Raw genomic sequence first — 15384 nt, forward strand, 5'->3', positions numbered from 1 at the left:
GTGAACATCATGGATGACGGGGTGAGTAAATGACCAGGAAATTTTCATTCCGGAAGTACTAGAACTACTCCATTGAGGCAGAGCTGAATTTACAGCAGCCATTTTTCTTGTCTTTAGTGTGACATTATCCCTCGGAAATCCTTCTGATAAAATGATGTGGTGCTCAAGAAGCATTTCTTATTATTATCCATGTTGAAAACAGTTTCATATATCTTAAATATCTCCCTGGCCACAAGCGGTTGATCAGTAGAGATACATATCTCTATAGTAAAGTAGATATTTTACCTTCTTTTAGAAGACTTGAAAAGAGAATAAAGTGAACTTGTGCTGCCATGACATCATCATCCTGAAGTTCCACAACAATTAGTCACATGACTAAGGTAATTGGCTTAACAAACTGGCAGGAAAGCATGTTGAAGAGAAGCAAAATAAAATGACTCTTTATGTCATACTTAATGTCTTTATATGAACTTCTGCACAGTTAACAAGTACCACAGCACAAGAGAGCTAAAGAGAGCTTACACCTCTACCATTCACAGCTGTAAACACCTTTCTTCATGTTTACACAGGCAATGATGAGTTTTATAATAATAACGCTCAACTGTTAGCTAATGTCCTTAGTGCATGCTCGTTTATATTATTAATATTACCTCTGTAGCTTCCAGAGAAACTCTCTGTTAGGGCTCCATGTGGAGTGAGCAGCCCACATAGCTGTCATCCATTTGTCCTCTTGAACCCCTCTGACCAGCCTCATTCATTCTGTTATATTCAGTACTGATAGTAAAATACTGTCCAGTATGGGCACGTGATGTATGTTAAGCACACGGTTGTGTTTTCAATAACATGTGATGTACATATTCAGCTATTAGCCATGATAATATCTGATAGGCTCAGAGTCAGTTTAAAATATTATTTTAAAAGCAGCACACCTTTTGTCACAAAACAACACTCACAGAACAAAATTCTCACATCAAAACGAAACAAAAAAATACAACAACATGATACAGCACAGGTTGTTCTTGAATCTTAAACCTTAGCCGTCCTCTGACCAATTCAAAACAAAAAGGTAGAGAGAAAAAGAAAGAGAGAAAAATCTGCCATATTGGGCAAAGTGTGCAAGGCGCTCATGAGAAATGTAGATTTCTGTTGTAGTGCTTTCACAAAATAAGTTCAAATAAAGCCATGCAACAAATAAAATGGATTTGGGGGGCAAGGTAAAAAATGCAAGGGATGGACTTCATATCCCAGAATGCCGTGGACAAAATCCTGAGGAACGGGGGGAAGAGGGAGTGTCTCAGGTCTGGTCCAGCCATTCAGCACGTTTAGGAGCTTTGCAGGTATGAATGTCGACGGCTTCCTCGCAGTCTTTACATTCGACGGCACAGCACCACTTAAACTTACACTCGCACTTGGTGATGCGTTTTATGCGTGTGGTATCATAACCCCGCCCACAACACATGACCTCGCAGCCGTCGGTCCCCCGGGACGTCCTGTTACAGACCCGACCAGCAGTACCCAATGAACCTAGAATGCAAAGAAGGAAAATGATTACTAGTTTTGCTAGTAATCGGTCGTCAAGTGTTGACTCTTGACATAGACTGTACGAAATAAATCTGTAAAATAAAAATAAAAGTTACAGCTCATTACCGGGACTTTATCCCTTTCATGCAAAATGCATGTAAAAATTTTTGACATATTTTATTTTATTTTTTTGTGTATCCCCTACAATAAAATATTTTATAATGTATTAACAACAACCATCCAATTATTAAAGCATTAAATAAAATTCATTAAAAATTTTAATATAATTTTACTGAGATATATTTAGTGTGAAATTTATTTGTATATATATATATATATATATATATATATATATATATATATATATATATATATATATATTAAGTATGGGTATCTGTTTTACATTTCTACATGTATGTTTTTATTATGCATATTAGTATTTATAACCAGGTTTCAATCTTTTTGACTATAAGAAAACACAATTGAAAGGTTATTAACAAGAGTTAAATCAATAAAAAGATTCAAATTTGTAAATGCATATTTCTTGTGATCAGTTAATTACCATAAAATACATGCTTCAGGTAAAGCATTTTACAAATTTAATCGACAGATAAACTTTGATATACATATGCAGAAACACACACCTTTTACCTTTTCTTAAACATTCATGGAATTTTTCCATTGTACAAAAGGTTCTTCCCAGTGACAAAACACTGTATTTTGCTGTGTCCTTGTTACACATTACATGTAAGCCTACTTACTGTTATAATAACAACTAATTATGCATAATTACATGTAAGTAACCCTATAAGACAAACCCTAATCATATCTCTAACCATATAGTATGTACATTTAGTTAATTAATACTACTCAGTCCTTAAATTTATAATTACACTGTAACAAGGACACTTTAACATTAAGTGTAACCAAAGGTATTAAAATGTTGTTACCACTAAGAATTGTTTTTCTTTTAAGAACTGTTCATTGAAAGGTTAGTATCTTTATTTTTTTAGTAACAAGGAAAGAAAGACCATACATAATCAGGTTGGTGGTTTGGTGGGTCTGTATGTTGTTGTTTCACAAGGGTAAACACACTGTGGACAGTGATGGTCTCTCTCTTAAAAAAAAAAACTCTGAATGCCCTGCGGCCATGAGAACCAGAGAATGATAGCTGTGCTGGCAGCTTTGAAAGAATAGGATTTGAAAAATGAGCCTGTTGTATCCTTGGGGTGCAAATTCCACTGGGGTGGTGGTGCTGATGGTGGTCAGGGGGTAAGCGCATTGACCCTCTGAAATCACTGAGCTGTGAGCTGTCTGTCTGACCCAAACACACACTCAAACCATCACATTGATGCATGAGCTAGGTCACATGACACGCTTCCAAAAGGCACATGCTGTCTAAACTATTAGTTTGCTGGTCTGTCTTAAGAATGTCTTAAGAATGACCAACTGCACATGGGATAATCCAGATATTACAGATAATTCATGCAGAGGTGTGTGAGAGCATTAAGGATTAACAAAGCAAGAAAAATCCCATCCCACCTTTTCTGACCGTCAAAGCCTCGGTTGCCCTTTTTACCCTTAAGGTTTCTGTTTGGGTTCAGGGCAGGGCGGGTGTGAGAGTCAATTTACCTCAGCTACTGAATCCTATCTTTCTCTACACTCTCGATTTATGTAAAAATGAACATGGCTTACCACCATTAGACTGAATCTTGTGAAATGAGGGTCCTCTGAGGCCTGTGACAAGTGACTCAGCCTATTAGTCTTGATAAGTTAAACACTTTATAGTTTCTAATAAACAGGATATTCCAAGGAATTGATCCTTTTTTCTTTTCACTCATCAGATAGGCTGAGCACGTAATGCGTTCTGACGTCTTGTATGATCTAACTCTTAATTCTGAGAAATCCATGTGAAACCCAAGTTTGATATTAATTGTGTTAATACTAAGTGAGTCAGGGGCAGCAGAGTTAACTATTTGTGTCATTAGTAATACATGAGTCACAGAATAGTTTAGTGCTACCTGCATTATTACTAAATGAGTTACATGGCTTGAAAGCTATTGCTCTACTGATATTCTTAAAACATTAAGGCTTAGTTTAATCTAAACTCTGTAACCCTAATTATTAAACAACTGGACAATTTATTTAACCTGAACATAATATTCAGAGTCTGTGTTTTAGTAAACTACATGATTTTAAGAAATATAAGAAAAACATTTATTAATGCATATATACTTTGTGGAACAGCCATAACCAGAAGCAAATTTAAAAAAAAAAAAAAAAAAAATCATTCAAACTGAATAAATAATAAAAATAAAAATATATTACATATTATTACATGAAAAATAAAATAATTATTTCTAATAAATTTGAATAATGAATCTAATAAAATAAAGTAATACAATTAATTAAAAGTTTTTTGTACATTTTCTTTTTCTTACCTGCAGCTTTGTCCATGACACAATAATCCGGTGAGTTTTCGAAGTACACCAGATCATTTTTTGTGGCTTTCCTGAAGTCTTTATTGGCTACTGTGAATCCTGTCCCATCTTGGTTCATGGTGACCTCGATGGCACCGTTGTATTTCTTGCGAAGGTAATCTCCTGTTTTACGGAAATCTGACATTGCCAACCAGCAAGTTCTTAGAGTACACGACCCACTGACTCCGTGGCATTTACACTCCAGCTTCATAAACCGCTTTACAGCCTATAAAACAGAAACCAAAAAAAAACAACATCTCTAGTAGTAATTATATAAACAGATTCCACGTGGCCAAGAATTGCTGCAGAATGTAAACAGAATTTTACAGGAACAGCGTCAATGTGTCAGTATTTATTTTCCACATAGTATCTTGTTGGAGAGGTTGATTTCCACTGGGATCACTGGTAATCCTCTTATTTGGGGGTCAGACTCAGCTTGTTCAAATTAAAAGTTTAAAATCACAGATCTCTTACATTACTAGTGGTACACCTCAGGGCTCGGGTTTAGGCCCACTTTTGTTTATTAATTATCTATTGCAACTAAGACAAATCTTCCATAAATTTGGACATTTTCTTTGTTATGCTGACAACACCCAGCTCTTTATGTCTTCAAAGCCTAATTCAACTCTACCACCTTCTTGTCTTTTGCTTTGTTTATCTGAAATTATATCATGGATTTTACATGTAATTTTCTTATGGTTAATAGTTAGAAGACTGAAATAGTATTAATATATACTAAATCAAAATTGCAAAATTGTGAAAGCTTTATGCTGACTAATGAAAAATCTGTTATTTATTCTTCTTTTCAGAAGTGTGGGTGTCATCCTTGACAGTACTTTTTTCTTCTGAGGCAAGTGTAAATAATATTTCTCAGTCAGCATTTTATAATTTGCAAAATATAAATCGTCTTCGATCATCCCTTTCTACTAATAGCACTGCTGTTCTTGTACATGCATTAGTTACGCAAACACCATTGATTGAGCATATTTCTCCAGTGTTAAGGCAACTACATTGGCTTCCTGTTAACATCATATTAAATTTAAGGTTTTACTTTTCATTTATAAGGCTCTTCATAATCTGGCACCTTCATATTTGCGCAAACTTCTTCATGTGTATTTCACCTACCTGATCACTCAGATCTTCTGGTTCTGTGAAATTAGTTGTATGTTTGACTACTATGGGATGTAGAGCTTTTGGTTTTATGGGTCTTTGGAATACTTTTCCTCTTTATATATGTAATACTTTCAATTTTTAAATCGTGTCTTAAAACGTTTTTTTTTTTTTTTCTTTTATTTATTAGCTTAATCTTATTTATATTGTTTTGTGTATTATTGTGCACTGGCTGTTGTCATTTATTTTATTTGTTTTTTTGTAAAGTGTCCTTGAATGTCTTGAAAGGTGCCCATAAATAAATTGAATTATTATTATTATCAAAATAGTTGTAATACCTGTGTGTTTCATTCAATAGGAGATTTCATAATGTTTATCCACCACACAGGTAGAGTTATATTATCTTAAACGTATATAACCTTACCATTCTCCCACAGCGGTTGTTATGAAGGTTCATGAGTGCTCGTGCGTCTTTCACAGTTCGCTCTTTTGCATCTACGAAGGCTTTGGCGAATTTGATCCCATAGTTGATGTTATCACTGCACCCACCCCAGTCAAAATCTCCTCGTTCATCACTGGCTCGGCCACGCTTGTGGGGGTCACAGTTGCATGTCTTTAGCTCCCCCTGACTGCAGGCGCGGGTAATGGCGAAAACCACTCCTGCTGAGGAGATTGCGTATACAAATGCCGCCTCACGACTGCCTGTGAAGACAAGAATCATGAAGCCACAACAAACACATGCAGGTCCTTTATCAGACACTCACAAACACTTTATTACACACTTTGCTCTCAATATCATCTCAAACAGCACTTCTGATTTGTCTGCTAGAGACCTGCCCATAGAGGCATGACTGGCCTCAGTGTGATTGTTTTGTTTAAATATTAGTACAGGCCTAATCCCTCCAGGGTGGGCCATTCTCTGCTAGGATAAATTGTTTGAAGGCTAGCAGTCTGATAGTGAACTGAACCTGGTATTTCTAAGCATCCAGCATGTTTGGACTTATGTCACTCACACTGATTTCTTTAGCCTGACTGAATATAAGGGGGGGAAAAGGTAATTATCAACTCCGCTGTACTCCTTGTAATTATCCAGATTGAACCAAATGTGTGCTTGACTATTGTATTATGGAATGTAGTTGTATTAAACATTCTAACAATCCTTTTTCTATTAGAAAGGATGCATTAACTTGACAATAACAGGAAATCACAGGAATAACCTACTTTATAATAAATTAAAGTAGAACATAATTTTAAAATAGAATAAGTATTTCACAGTATTGTTTTTGCTTTAGAACTATAAAGTTACATTTCGTTTTTGTGGCGGGTGAGATGTTCCTATTGCATTAAAATGTGTACTTATTATCACATTAAATTAATAATATTATACGGCATTAAAGATTATTAAAGGACACATTATTAGATTTTATTTTAAGCTAATATTTTTTTAATTACATGGAAGACATGCATAATACAACTATATCTGCTAAATGTGGGGTACATTAGCATTAAAACAACAACAACAACAACAAAAACAGAAGTTCTATATTCCAGTGTATATAAATAACTTCCAAAGATTTGTAATATTGTTTTAATGGAGACTTTTATGTTAAGATCCCCTGCCCAGATCTCCACGTACTGTTATCTTTCTCACGCCACTCTTAAGTCGTTTTCAGTTTCCTGTTGCAGCTAAAATGTGTTTCAATGATCCATGCTCATGTAGTGCAATGACATCTGGAGGATATCTATGTTTGAATCGCTCCATCATTCATACAGATAGATATTCTCTGAAGTAAAATAGATTTTTTTTTATTAGTACAGTTGCTGTTTATAGGAGAAGCCTCTCTTGGCAACCGCTCCAATTCTAATTCCATTTCATAAACTGAATACGCACAGTGCTGCGAGAGTCTGTCTGGCTGCCAGAATCATCTCTCCAAACATTTACATCCACTATGCCTGTTTATGTGGTAAAGAGGCATAGAGAATTCTGGAGAGGTGATATTTTCACGCAGGGATCTTTGGAACGCTGTATGAAAGCCAAACAGAAAGCACATTTACAGTGCAGATTTCTTGAGTAAACTTCAGGTTCAGACTGATTTAAATGATCCTGTGGGGTTTTGTCTGTTTATCACACCTGGCCAGGGATTTGTGTGATTGTGAGTTCTTTCATTAATATACCACAGTGATAAACAGCAATGAGGATAACTGTTTAAAATATCATTATTCTATTCTAATCCATACTGATATACTGTGGTGACATTATAGTATAATGATCTAGGTATTTTCTGTATGTAATATGTGTTTCTGACTGGGGGAATGCACACACACATGCACACATACACTGGACGAAAATTGTAAGCAAATATTTAAAAATATATTTTTTTATGGTTTTGTGAAAGTCTTTATTTCTATCCAAAACACAGTTAAAAGAGTAATATTGTGTTATACATGATTATTATATTACAATAATATGATAAATATAATAATAATATATAAAAAGATAAAATAATAAAAATGATTGTGATTTATTGAAAGTGATTTATTGTCATGATGGCAAAACTGAATTTTCAGCTGTTATTACTCCAGTCTTCAGCTTCACATGATTCCTCAAAAAACATTCTAATATGTAGATTTTTGTTTTTGTTTTTAGTTTTAAAAAGATTTCTTATTATCATCATTTTTTTATATTTTTGCTGCTTAATATTTTTGTAGAAAACATCATATATTACTGTTTAAAATTTTGGGGTATATTAAATAATATAATACTTTTTTTCAGCAAGGACAAATTAAATTGACCAAAAGTGTCAGTAAAGACATTTATAATGCTACAAAATATTATAATTATTAAATTATAATTATCTCAAATATATGCTGTTCATTGAACTTTCTGTTTATCAAAGGTTCCTGAAAAATAGTATTATGGTTTCCACAAAGCCTAACAATCAGCAAAAGTATAAATACATAAACACTGTTAATAATAAGAATAAAAATAACTGAGCACCAATAAAAGCTGAGCACTAAACCGGTATATTAAAATGATTTCTCAAGGATTATTTGACATTGAAGACTGGAGTTATTTTAATTTGTAATAATATTTCGCAATATTGCTGTTTTTACTGTATTTTTTTAACAAATAAATCAAAGCTGTTCTGAGCATAAAACACTTTTTCCAAAAATATTTTTAAAAAATCATAATTATTCCTTTGACTGCTATTGCCTCCAAAACACACACTGTCACATTTCCAGCACTCACTGCGCTGTATGACTCTCCCAAAAACGGTATGGTCTCTGTCCAGGGCACTGCAGTTCCAGCGGTGATGCCGGAATTGATGCTGGCACTCTCGAATCCACTCTTTAGCTCCGCCTCCAATCGATTGCATGATGTCTGGATACTTCTGACACAACTGCCTCTGTTTATTCACGAGTCCGGGAATGTTGTCGCAGATCACACGGGCACCAAGGGCTCCAATGTACCTGAAACACAGACACAAATACAGACGCTTAAAACCTGAATTGCTTCAATCAATCACAGCAGTTGGTACTCTGCGAGCAAATGTCATTACAAAAGTGCTGAATCGGTAAACATTCAGTGATTACGCATTGTCTGATGCCAAAGAATCTGATGATTGAGTCTGATCATTCCCAGAATTGTACCACTCATTAGTGGAATTTCAGAGGGAAGTTTGGCAAACTGACATTTGTCATAAACAGACATTCACAAACCAACCATTATTTATGATTTATTTGAAGGCAATTGCTTAAAAAAGTGCAACATCAACAGATTTGGAATATGTTTTAGTGCCCTAGATAACCTTGCATTCTGAGGTCAAAACTTTAGTTTTATATTATATAATATATAAGAATTATATATTGGCTCCGCTATCGTTTGCTGTGATTTAATATTTGATTCTATTTAATCCATTCAGCTAATCAGAACAGAAGGAAATTTAATTCATTCTGATGTGTTCTATTTCTGTATACCTTTTATTCCCATTCTGATTGTTTCCATCCAACACTATTTGATTTTTTTTTTTTGTTTTAAATCTCAGTCATCTCACAAACACACACTCACTCATGTCAGATTAAAAGGACTCAGTTCTAAATAAATATTTTAGTCTGCTAAAATCAGCATTTCTAATGAGAAATGAAGGTTTTACCTTTTGAAAAAACTGTTTGTGAATGCTGATCAACATTTTTATTATGACTGTGTTCCTCCCATTCTGCTGCCTCATTTGACTGTGATTATAGTGCTTTATCGCTCTCTGAGCTTTATGTTCGATAGAGTTTGGAAACACTTACTCACACTCACACACACACACACACACACACACACACACACACCAGGCTGGTCGCACACACTGTGGTGGTTTGCAGGTTGGCTTTACCAGAAGCAGTAAATCATTATCCACAGGACCACAACCACATGCTGTAAAAACACAGTAAAATCTGCTCTCATTTACACTGCGTGTCTGTGTATGTACAGTTAGGCTTCACTGGGTAAAGAATGTACGACTGTAGTAATTTGTAGCTTCTATTACCCAAATAGTGGATAAAAACTCCTCTCCTCCCTATTTCTCTCCATCTCTTTGGATCACCCCATCTTTGTCTTTTTTTATATTGGCCTAATCGCATTTTCTCCTTTAGACAGGAAAAGAAAGTTAGAAAAACAATTCTCAGCCCCTTTTGATGCAAGAACAAAATCAATATTAGCATATTGTATTATATCTTTCATACTTTTCATCTGAATCAGAGTCCTAAAGTTTCCAGGGGTCTGCTGTTCTAGATGGATGATTTGTGAATTACTGAAATGTACAAGTCATATTGTTGCAATCTATATGTATGCAGATTGCAATATGGTTGGACCATTACAAAACTAGCTCGTGCACTATTTAGAAATTAATTGAGAAATTAAACAAATTCATATGATAGAAAGGCAAAGTTTGTCAAAACAGGTTGAACTTGGTTATGACTTTGAAGGTCATAGATAGATAGATAGATAGACAGACAGACAGACAGACAGATAGATAGATAGATAGATAGATAGATAGATAGATAGATAGATAGATAGATAGATAGATAGATAGATAGATAGATAGACAGATAGACAGATAGATAGATAGATAGATCTGTGAAATAAGTTCACTAGTTTGTGACGCTAACAGGACTCCCAGTAGCTTAAGAGGATTCCTGCTCTGTCTGCTTAAAGTGATGGATGAACAGATCAGAGAGAGAGAGAAAGAGGAGCGAAAGGTCCCTTTTTCTCTGGCTCTGGTGAGTGCCTCACATTGGGAATGTCAGCCTGACTTATTGCACCACAATAGTGACAAAGGATTTTTTTTCTCCGGATTCTTTCTTTCTCAGATTCTTGTACATCAAACTTAACATGTAACTGATTTCTGAGCTGTTAGTAAGAACTGTAACCCCTGATACAGTTGTTTAGGGTCCAATAATGAATATGAAATTTAACAGAGATCGCTATAGCAAATGGATGTTTTATACTTGGTATAAAAAGCAAAACATCACAACTTTTTCTTCTTAATCATGCCCACAACCACATGCACATATATAGGCCTACATAAAACCAACCACTCAACAACTACATTTATATGTGAACAATGGGCATGTGGTTGGTTTCTACATGATTGTTGAGGCTCATTGTACTGTAGTCACCAGCCAAGTGTGTGTGTGTGTGTGTGTGTGTGTGTGTGTGTGTGCGTGCGCGCGCGGAGGCCTGACACATATTGCAGTTATTTCATTTAATCCACTGTTATTGGCTGGCAGACACCTCAAGCACACCATGAAAACCCGTCACATAACTCTGATATAATGATGTGCAGGACCTGTTACTATACATAAGCACAAGCTCTGGGGAAAACCCCATCCCTCAGGAGACTTTCTGAGGGGCAGAAGCGCGCGATTTGTGTGTTTCTAATAATTGCGTTTTACATGCCAATATCTTGGTGGTGATAGCGGTGAAGCTGCGTTCCTCCAACAAGCGCGACGCGTATGTTCATTAAGGTATGAACCTCCCAAAGGAAATAAAAACATAAGGTTGGGGGTCTCAAAACTATGTATTCTTATTTCAACGGCGTTTTAACAAACAAACAAAAAAGTGTTTTATTAACCACAAAAGTTAGACTACAAGTTTTTTCAGCCCGCGCTAAACAGACGCTCGCAAACAGAGGTCGCGTTCGCCTGAGAGGATAACCATAGCAACAGATGCCCGCAGCGCGCGCTTTCCGCCAGGATTCGCAGGGACAAGATTTCAGTAGTCTATTTTTTGTTCATCACTTATTAATGTATGATAAGTAAATTACTTAAAAAAGAGTTTTCTTTGAAATGTATTTATGTTTAAATTGGCCAACTGCTAGGGCGGGGGACATTGCTGCGCGAGACGAACATCAACATATTTCGCTGACAGAAATTACTTTAAATGTCAAACACCCTGAAACCAGCCCTACACTTTAAAAGTACCATTAAAACGCAGATATTATTGCTCCAAGGTTTTAAACCTCTGGTTTTCATTAACCTCTCCTCCATGTGTTTTAGGAGAAAAAGTACAATACAAACTACATACCTCACTTAAACGCAAACCGCTGTTATCCAACACTGAACTACATAAAAACTAAAATAATTGTACATAATAATAAACATCTGCAAATGTTCAGTCTCCCAAATGACAGCAGCTCAGTCACCGTGAGCAGAAAAAAACGCCCGGCTTCTGCGCGCGTATGTGCGCCACCGGCGGTGCGCGGGATGCTGGACGCTACTCACCACCAAGAGGAGTCCACGCGCGGTGTGAGGATGAGCAGGAGGAACAGCAGCGCGCAACACAACCGCGAGGACGCACGGGGACCGTAGGATGAGCCTGCGCCTTTTCTGTTTGTATGTCTTAATCCTGACCCTCCGGGAGCAGCAGTGGACCTGTTGAGAATCCGGGGCGACCCGAGAACTTTACCGCAGGCAAACATAGTTGAGCGTGTCCTCCGGCGGTGATAAGAAAACACGGCTGAGTATTGTAGTTAACCGTTGTAAAGACCGTTTAGGTAGCTATGCGGGGACCTGCTGGAGTTGGGATTGCTGATAGCTGGACAAATGTAGAGCTCCGTGCGGACGATGCACGGACGGATATCATGTAGCGTGTGCCATATAAAAGTATTCCCCGAGATCTGGCAACCGCAGCAGAAATAATCCAAGCCAGACGGCAGGTTCAGAGAGCGCTTTCTTTTCTTTTTTACCTCTTCTTGAGAACAGATGAAGTCTCGGTGAGATGCAATTTGATCAGAAAGAGTGCCAACTTTTCCACTTTTTCTCTCCACGTTTTGCATTCAGTCAGCGTGAAACACGCGCCTCTCCGTTTTTCCATTGGAGTCTGCGAGCGCTGATAGCAGACTGCACGAGATAAACCGGGGCGATGAACTGTGCGAACTGCAGACCGAAGGGGTGGGCGACGGGGGGAGAGTGAGAGGGGCGATAGGAATGTTGACAGCCCGCCGTCTCTCCACTCTTATTGGGCAGAGCTCTCAGAGACCGGAGCCCAGGGGAAGCTTGAGCTCGCGCGGGATACGCGCCGTTCCCTGGTCAGCGGAGACATTCCTTTCACCTGTTGAACGACAAGCAGCATCCTCATTTACACACTACTGTGGAGTTCACGCTCACAATTTCACAAACACGGGAAGAAGAAAAAAAAAGGGAAAAAATGGGCAAGGGGGGATGGGGGTATTATGAGACAACCCAATTCTAAAATGTATTTTTTTTTTATCGTTGAAACCCCCTATTATTATCGCTGTAGTCTATCTAAAAATAAAACACTTATTACAATCACATATTTTAATGCACACCAGCATGCAGCATGATTGCAGCCGCAGTTAAGAGTCATTTATCGTCTGGAGAGATGCGCGTGTCTGAATACACAAGCTCGTGTTTACAGATAAGGCTCTAGAGCTTGCACGAGTGCTGCTGTGTATAAACAGATTCCAGTTTCAAAACATCACACTGACTCCCTAATGCAATGTGCAGAAGATCTAATACCATAATAGTCTGTTTTACCTGTTGTATGCATCCTAAATTTAAATGGCTGCACTGCTCCTATAATTTAAGCACACAAAATAAAGCAAATACACTGTGCCAACAGTAGCAGCTAAAGCTCCAGATGAGGCATCTGTAACACCCAAGACTGCAATTCTTTCACTGAGCACTTGAAAGTGGTGAACTGATGCAGAAATAGGCCCAAATCCCTGTTGGAATTGAAACTATTAGAGTTAACTGCACTTTCCACCAGGGATTAAATGAACAATTATAATGTTTAGCTGTAAATCCTAAATTAGGCTAATCTTCTTGTCCTGAAATTTTCCTTTGTACTTAAACTTTAGCCCCTTAGACGCTTTTGTCCATCTAAAGCTGCCATGGCTTATAGTCTGTGAAACAGAGAGGCCTATCCACTAAATGTGGAGGAGAACATGTCAGTTCAGATGGTGATTCTATGGTTAAAATAGAGGAATTTGCCAGCATGTTCCAGTAATTTTCAATCCAGAAACATGTCATTTGAGTTATAGATACATTCTTACTAAAGCAATTTACTTCATATTATTGGACAGAACAAGGCCTCTTGGGATCTTTCAAACTGAGGGACTATACTCAAATAAAATAATTCAATATGTCTGATCAACTGATTTCTGGTGGAGTACACCTGATAAAGGATTTTTCCAGCATCCTTTGCATATTTGACTCCTTTCCAGCAGTGACTGTATGATTTTGAGCTCCATCTTTTCACACTGGGGTCAACTGAGGGACTCATACTCAACTATTTCAAAAGGTGAAAACATTTACTGATGTTCAAAAGCAAGCAACATAATGCATTATAATGCAGGGGGTGTACAAAAAAAAAAATCTAATATTGACAATTTGCATATTCTGCGAGCGGTATGTGTGTAAATTAGAGCAATACAAATTAACAAGCACATTACTGTGATACTGAACATTTGAGGTTTGGCTGCATGCAGAATGCCATAACTCCATGTATGAGGTCAGTTCACAATCATACTGTGTATGTGTGTGTGTGTGTGTGCGTCCCTCTCTTTCTGACTGCTCTATAATAAACAGAACACACACTCAAGGTGACCACGGGGTACAGGAACACCTGAGAGAATGAGCTCACAGTTTATTTCTGTACCTGTGTTTGTGTGACAGGTCTTAACTCTTCAGTGTCGTCAGGTTTGGCACTGTTTCAGGAATGAGGACACTGTGAGTGTCGTCCTGCCGGCTTGCTCAGAAGTCCACCGCTGTCTATTTTAGAAAGGGGCTCTGGGAAACACTTACCTGATTACAAAACCTCTTCTATCTGTTTAAGTTCTTTTAATTCTTTACGTCTCTGTATTTCCTGAAAATTGTTGTAAATTCTGATCTAAGCTTGTGTGAAAGTGTATGTATATGAAGTGTATGTTATGGACATATGAAAAAAAAAAAAGGTACAAAACTGTCACTGGTTTGGAACCCTTTGAGTAAGTACTAATATACCTTTAAGTTACTAATACAGTGTGCACCATTTAAGAATAAATAAGGTACAAAATGTTTCAACGTTGTGCTTCCCCCCCCCCCTGAATGTCGTTTTTTACTCTGTTTAATTGATATTAAAATAATTGTAACAAAAACTGTTTAATTATTAAGAACTTTTAATTAACAATATTTAAAAAGTAACATTATTTGAACCCTTTCTATAGGAGGGAAAATATGTCATTCTAAAGATTTTACAGATTTTTCTTACAAAATCAGCTCAAAGATTCCATCTGGTTCTTGTTCTGTTATATTGTATGACAATATGAAGCCGCTGATGTTGAAAGTTATAATGCTGAAGTTTTATAGTTCTGTACAGAAAAAAAAAAAAAAAAACTCTGTCACTGTGGGAATATGAACCCATCAGCACAGCTTTTAAAACTAATGCTGATAAAGCACAAGACTCATAGTCATGAGAACGTCAGAGAGTTCAGTATTGCATTAATATACCAGGAAATAACGCACCATTATCTGCATAATTTTTATGTTTTTGATAATCATTTAACACCTTGATCTTCTGACCTGAGTAATCTAAAATCTGACTGGCTGCCATAGAAATGGCGAAGAAGGAGATGACCAGTGCAGTGGATGAGTGGAGCGCAAGTGACAATTAACATTAATCAGCATGTTTTCATGAGCATTACTCAATAATGAAGTAAAGGTCAATAGGAATAAAGCATCTAAATATACCTCCACTGGAAAGAGAGAAAGAAGAGAGAGAGAG

General features: G+C 36.8%; 1 protein-coding gene across 1 annotated transcript; it reads right to left on the reverse strand.

Annotated features, from left to right (window-relative positions):
• Positions 1-446: 446 nt before the first annotated feature.
• Positions 447-13292, reverse strand: LOC127962950 (protein Wnt-2b-A). Its single transcript, XM_052562568.1, has 5 exons — positions 11883-13292; positions 8362-8582; positions 5536-5813; positions 3963-4227; positions 447-1524 (listed from the first exon to the last, which is right to left on the reverse strand). Exons 1-5 carry the CDS (start codon positions 12077-12079, stop codon positions 1295-1297), a joined length of 1191 nt encoding a protein of 396 aa, XP_052418528.1. The 5' UTR covers positions 12080-13292; the 3' UTR covers positions 447-1294.
• Positions 13293-15384: the final 2092 nt, after the last annotated feature.

The sequence above is a fragment of the Carassius gibelio genome, chromosome B8 (assembly GCF_023724105.1).
Source record: "Carassius gibelio isolate Cgi1373 ecotype wild population from Czech Republic chromosome B8, carGib1.2-hapl.c, whole genome shotgun sequence".
NCBI classification, from domain to species: domain Eukaryota; kingdom Metazoa; phylum Chordata; class Actinopteri; order Cypriniformes; family Cyprinidae; genus Carassius; species Carassius gibelio.

What these genes read in the sequence shown, in the direction of transcription:
- LOC127962950 (XM_052562568.1), bottom strand. Translation starts at nt 12,079, where the DNA reads ATGTTTGCCTGCGGTAAAGTTCTCGGGTCGCCCCGGATTCTCAACAGG. An exon ending in TGGGAGAGTCATACAGCGCA is followed by an intron (nt 5,814 to 8,361) that starts GTGAGTGCTGGA and finishes TTGTCTTCACAG; the next exon opens with GCAGTCGTGAGGCGGCATTT. An exon ending in TGTCATGGACAAAGCTGCAG is followed by an intron (nt 1,525 to 3,962) that starts GTAAGAAAAAGA and finishes TTTGCATTCTAG; the next exon opens with GTTCATTGGGTACTGCTGGT.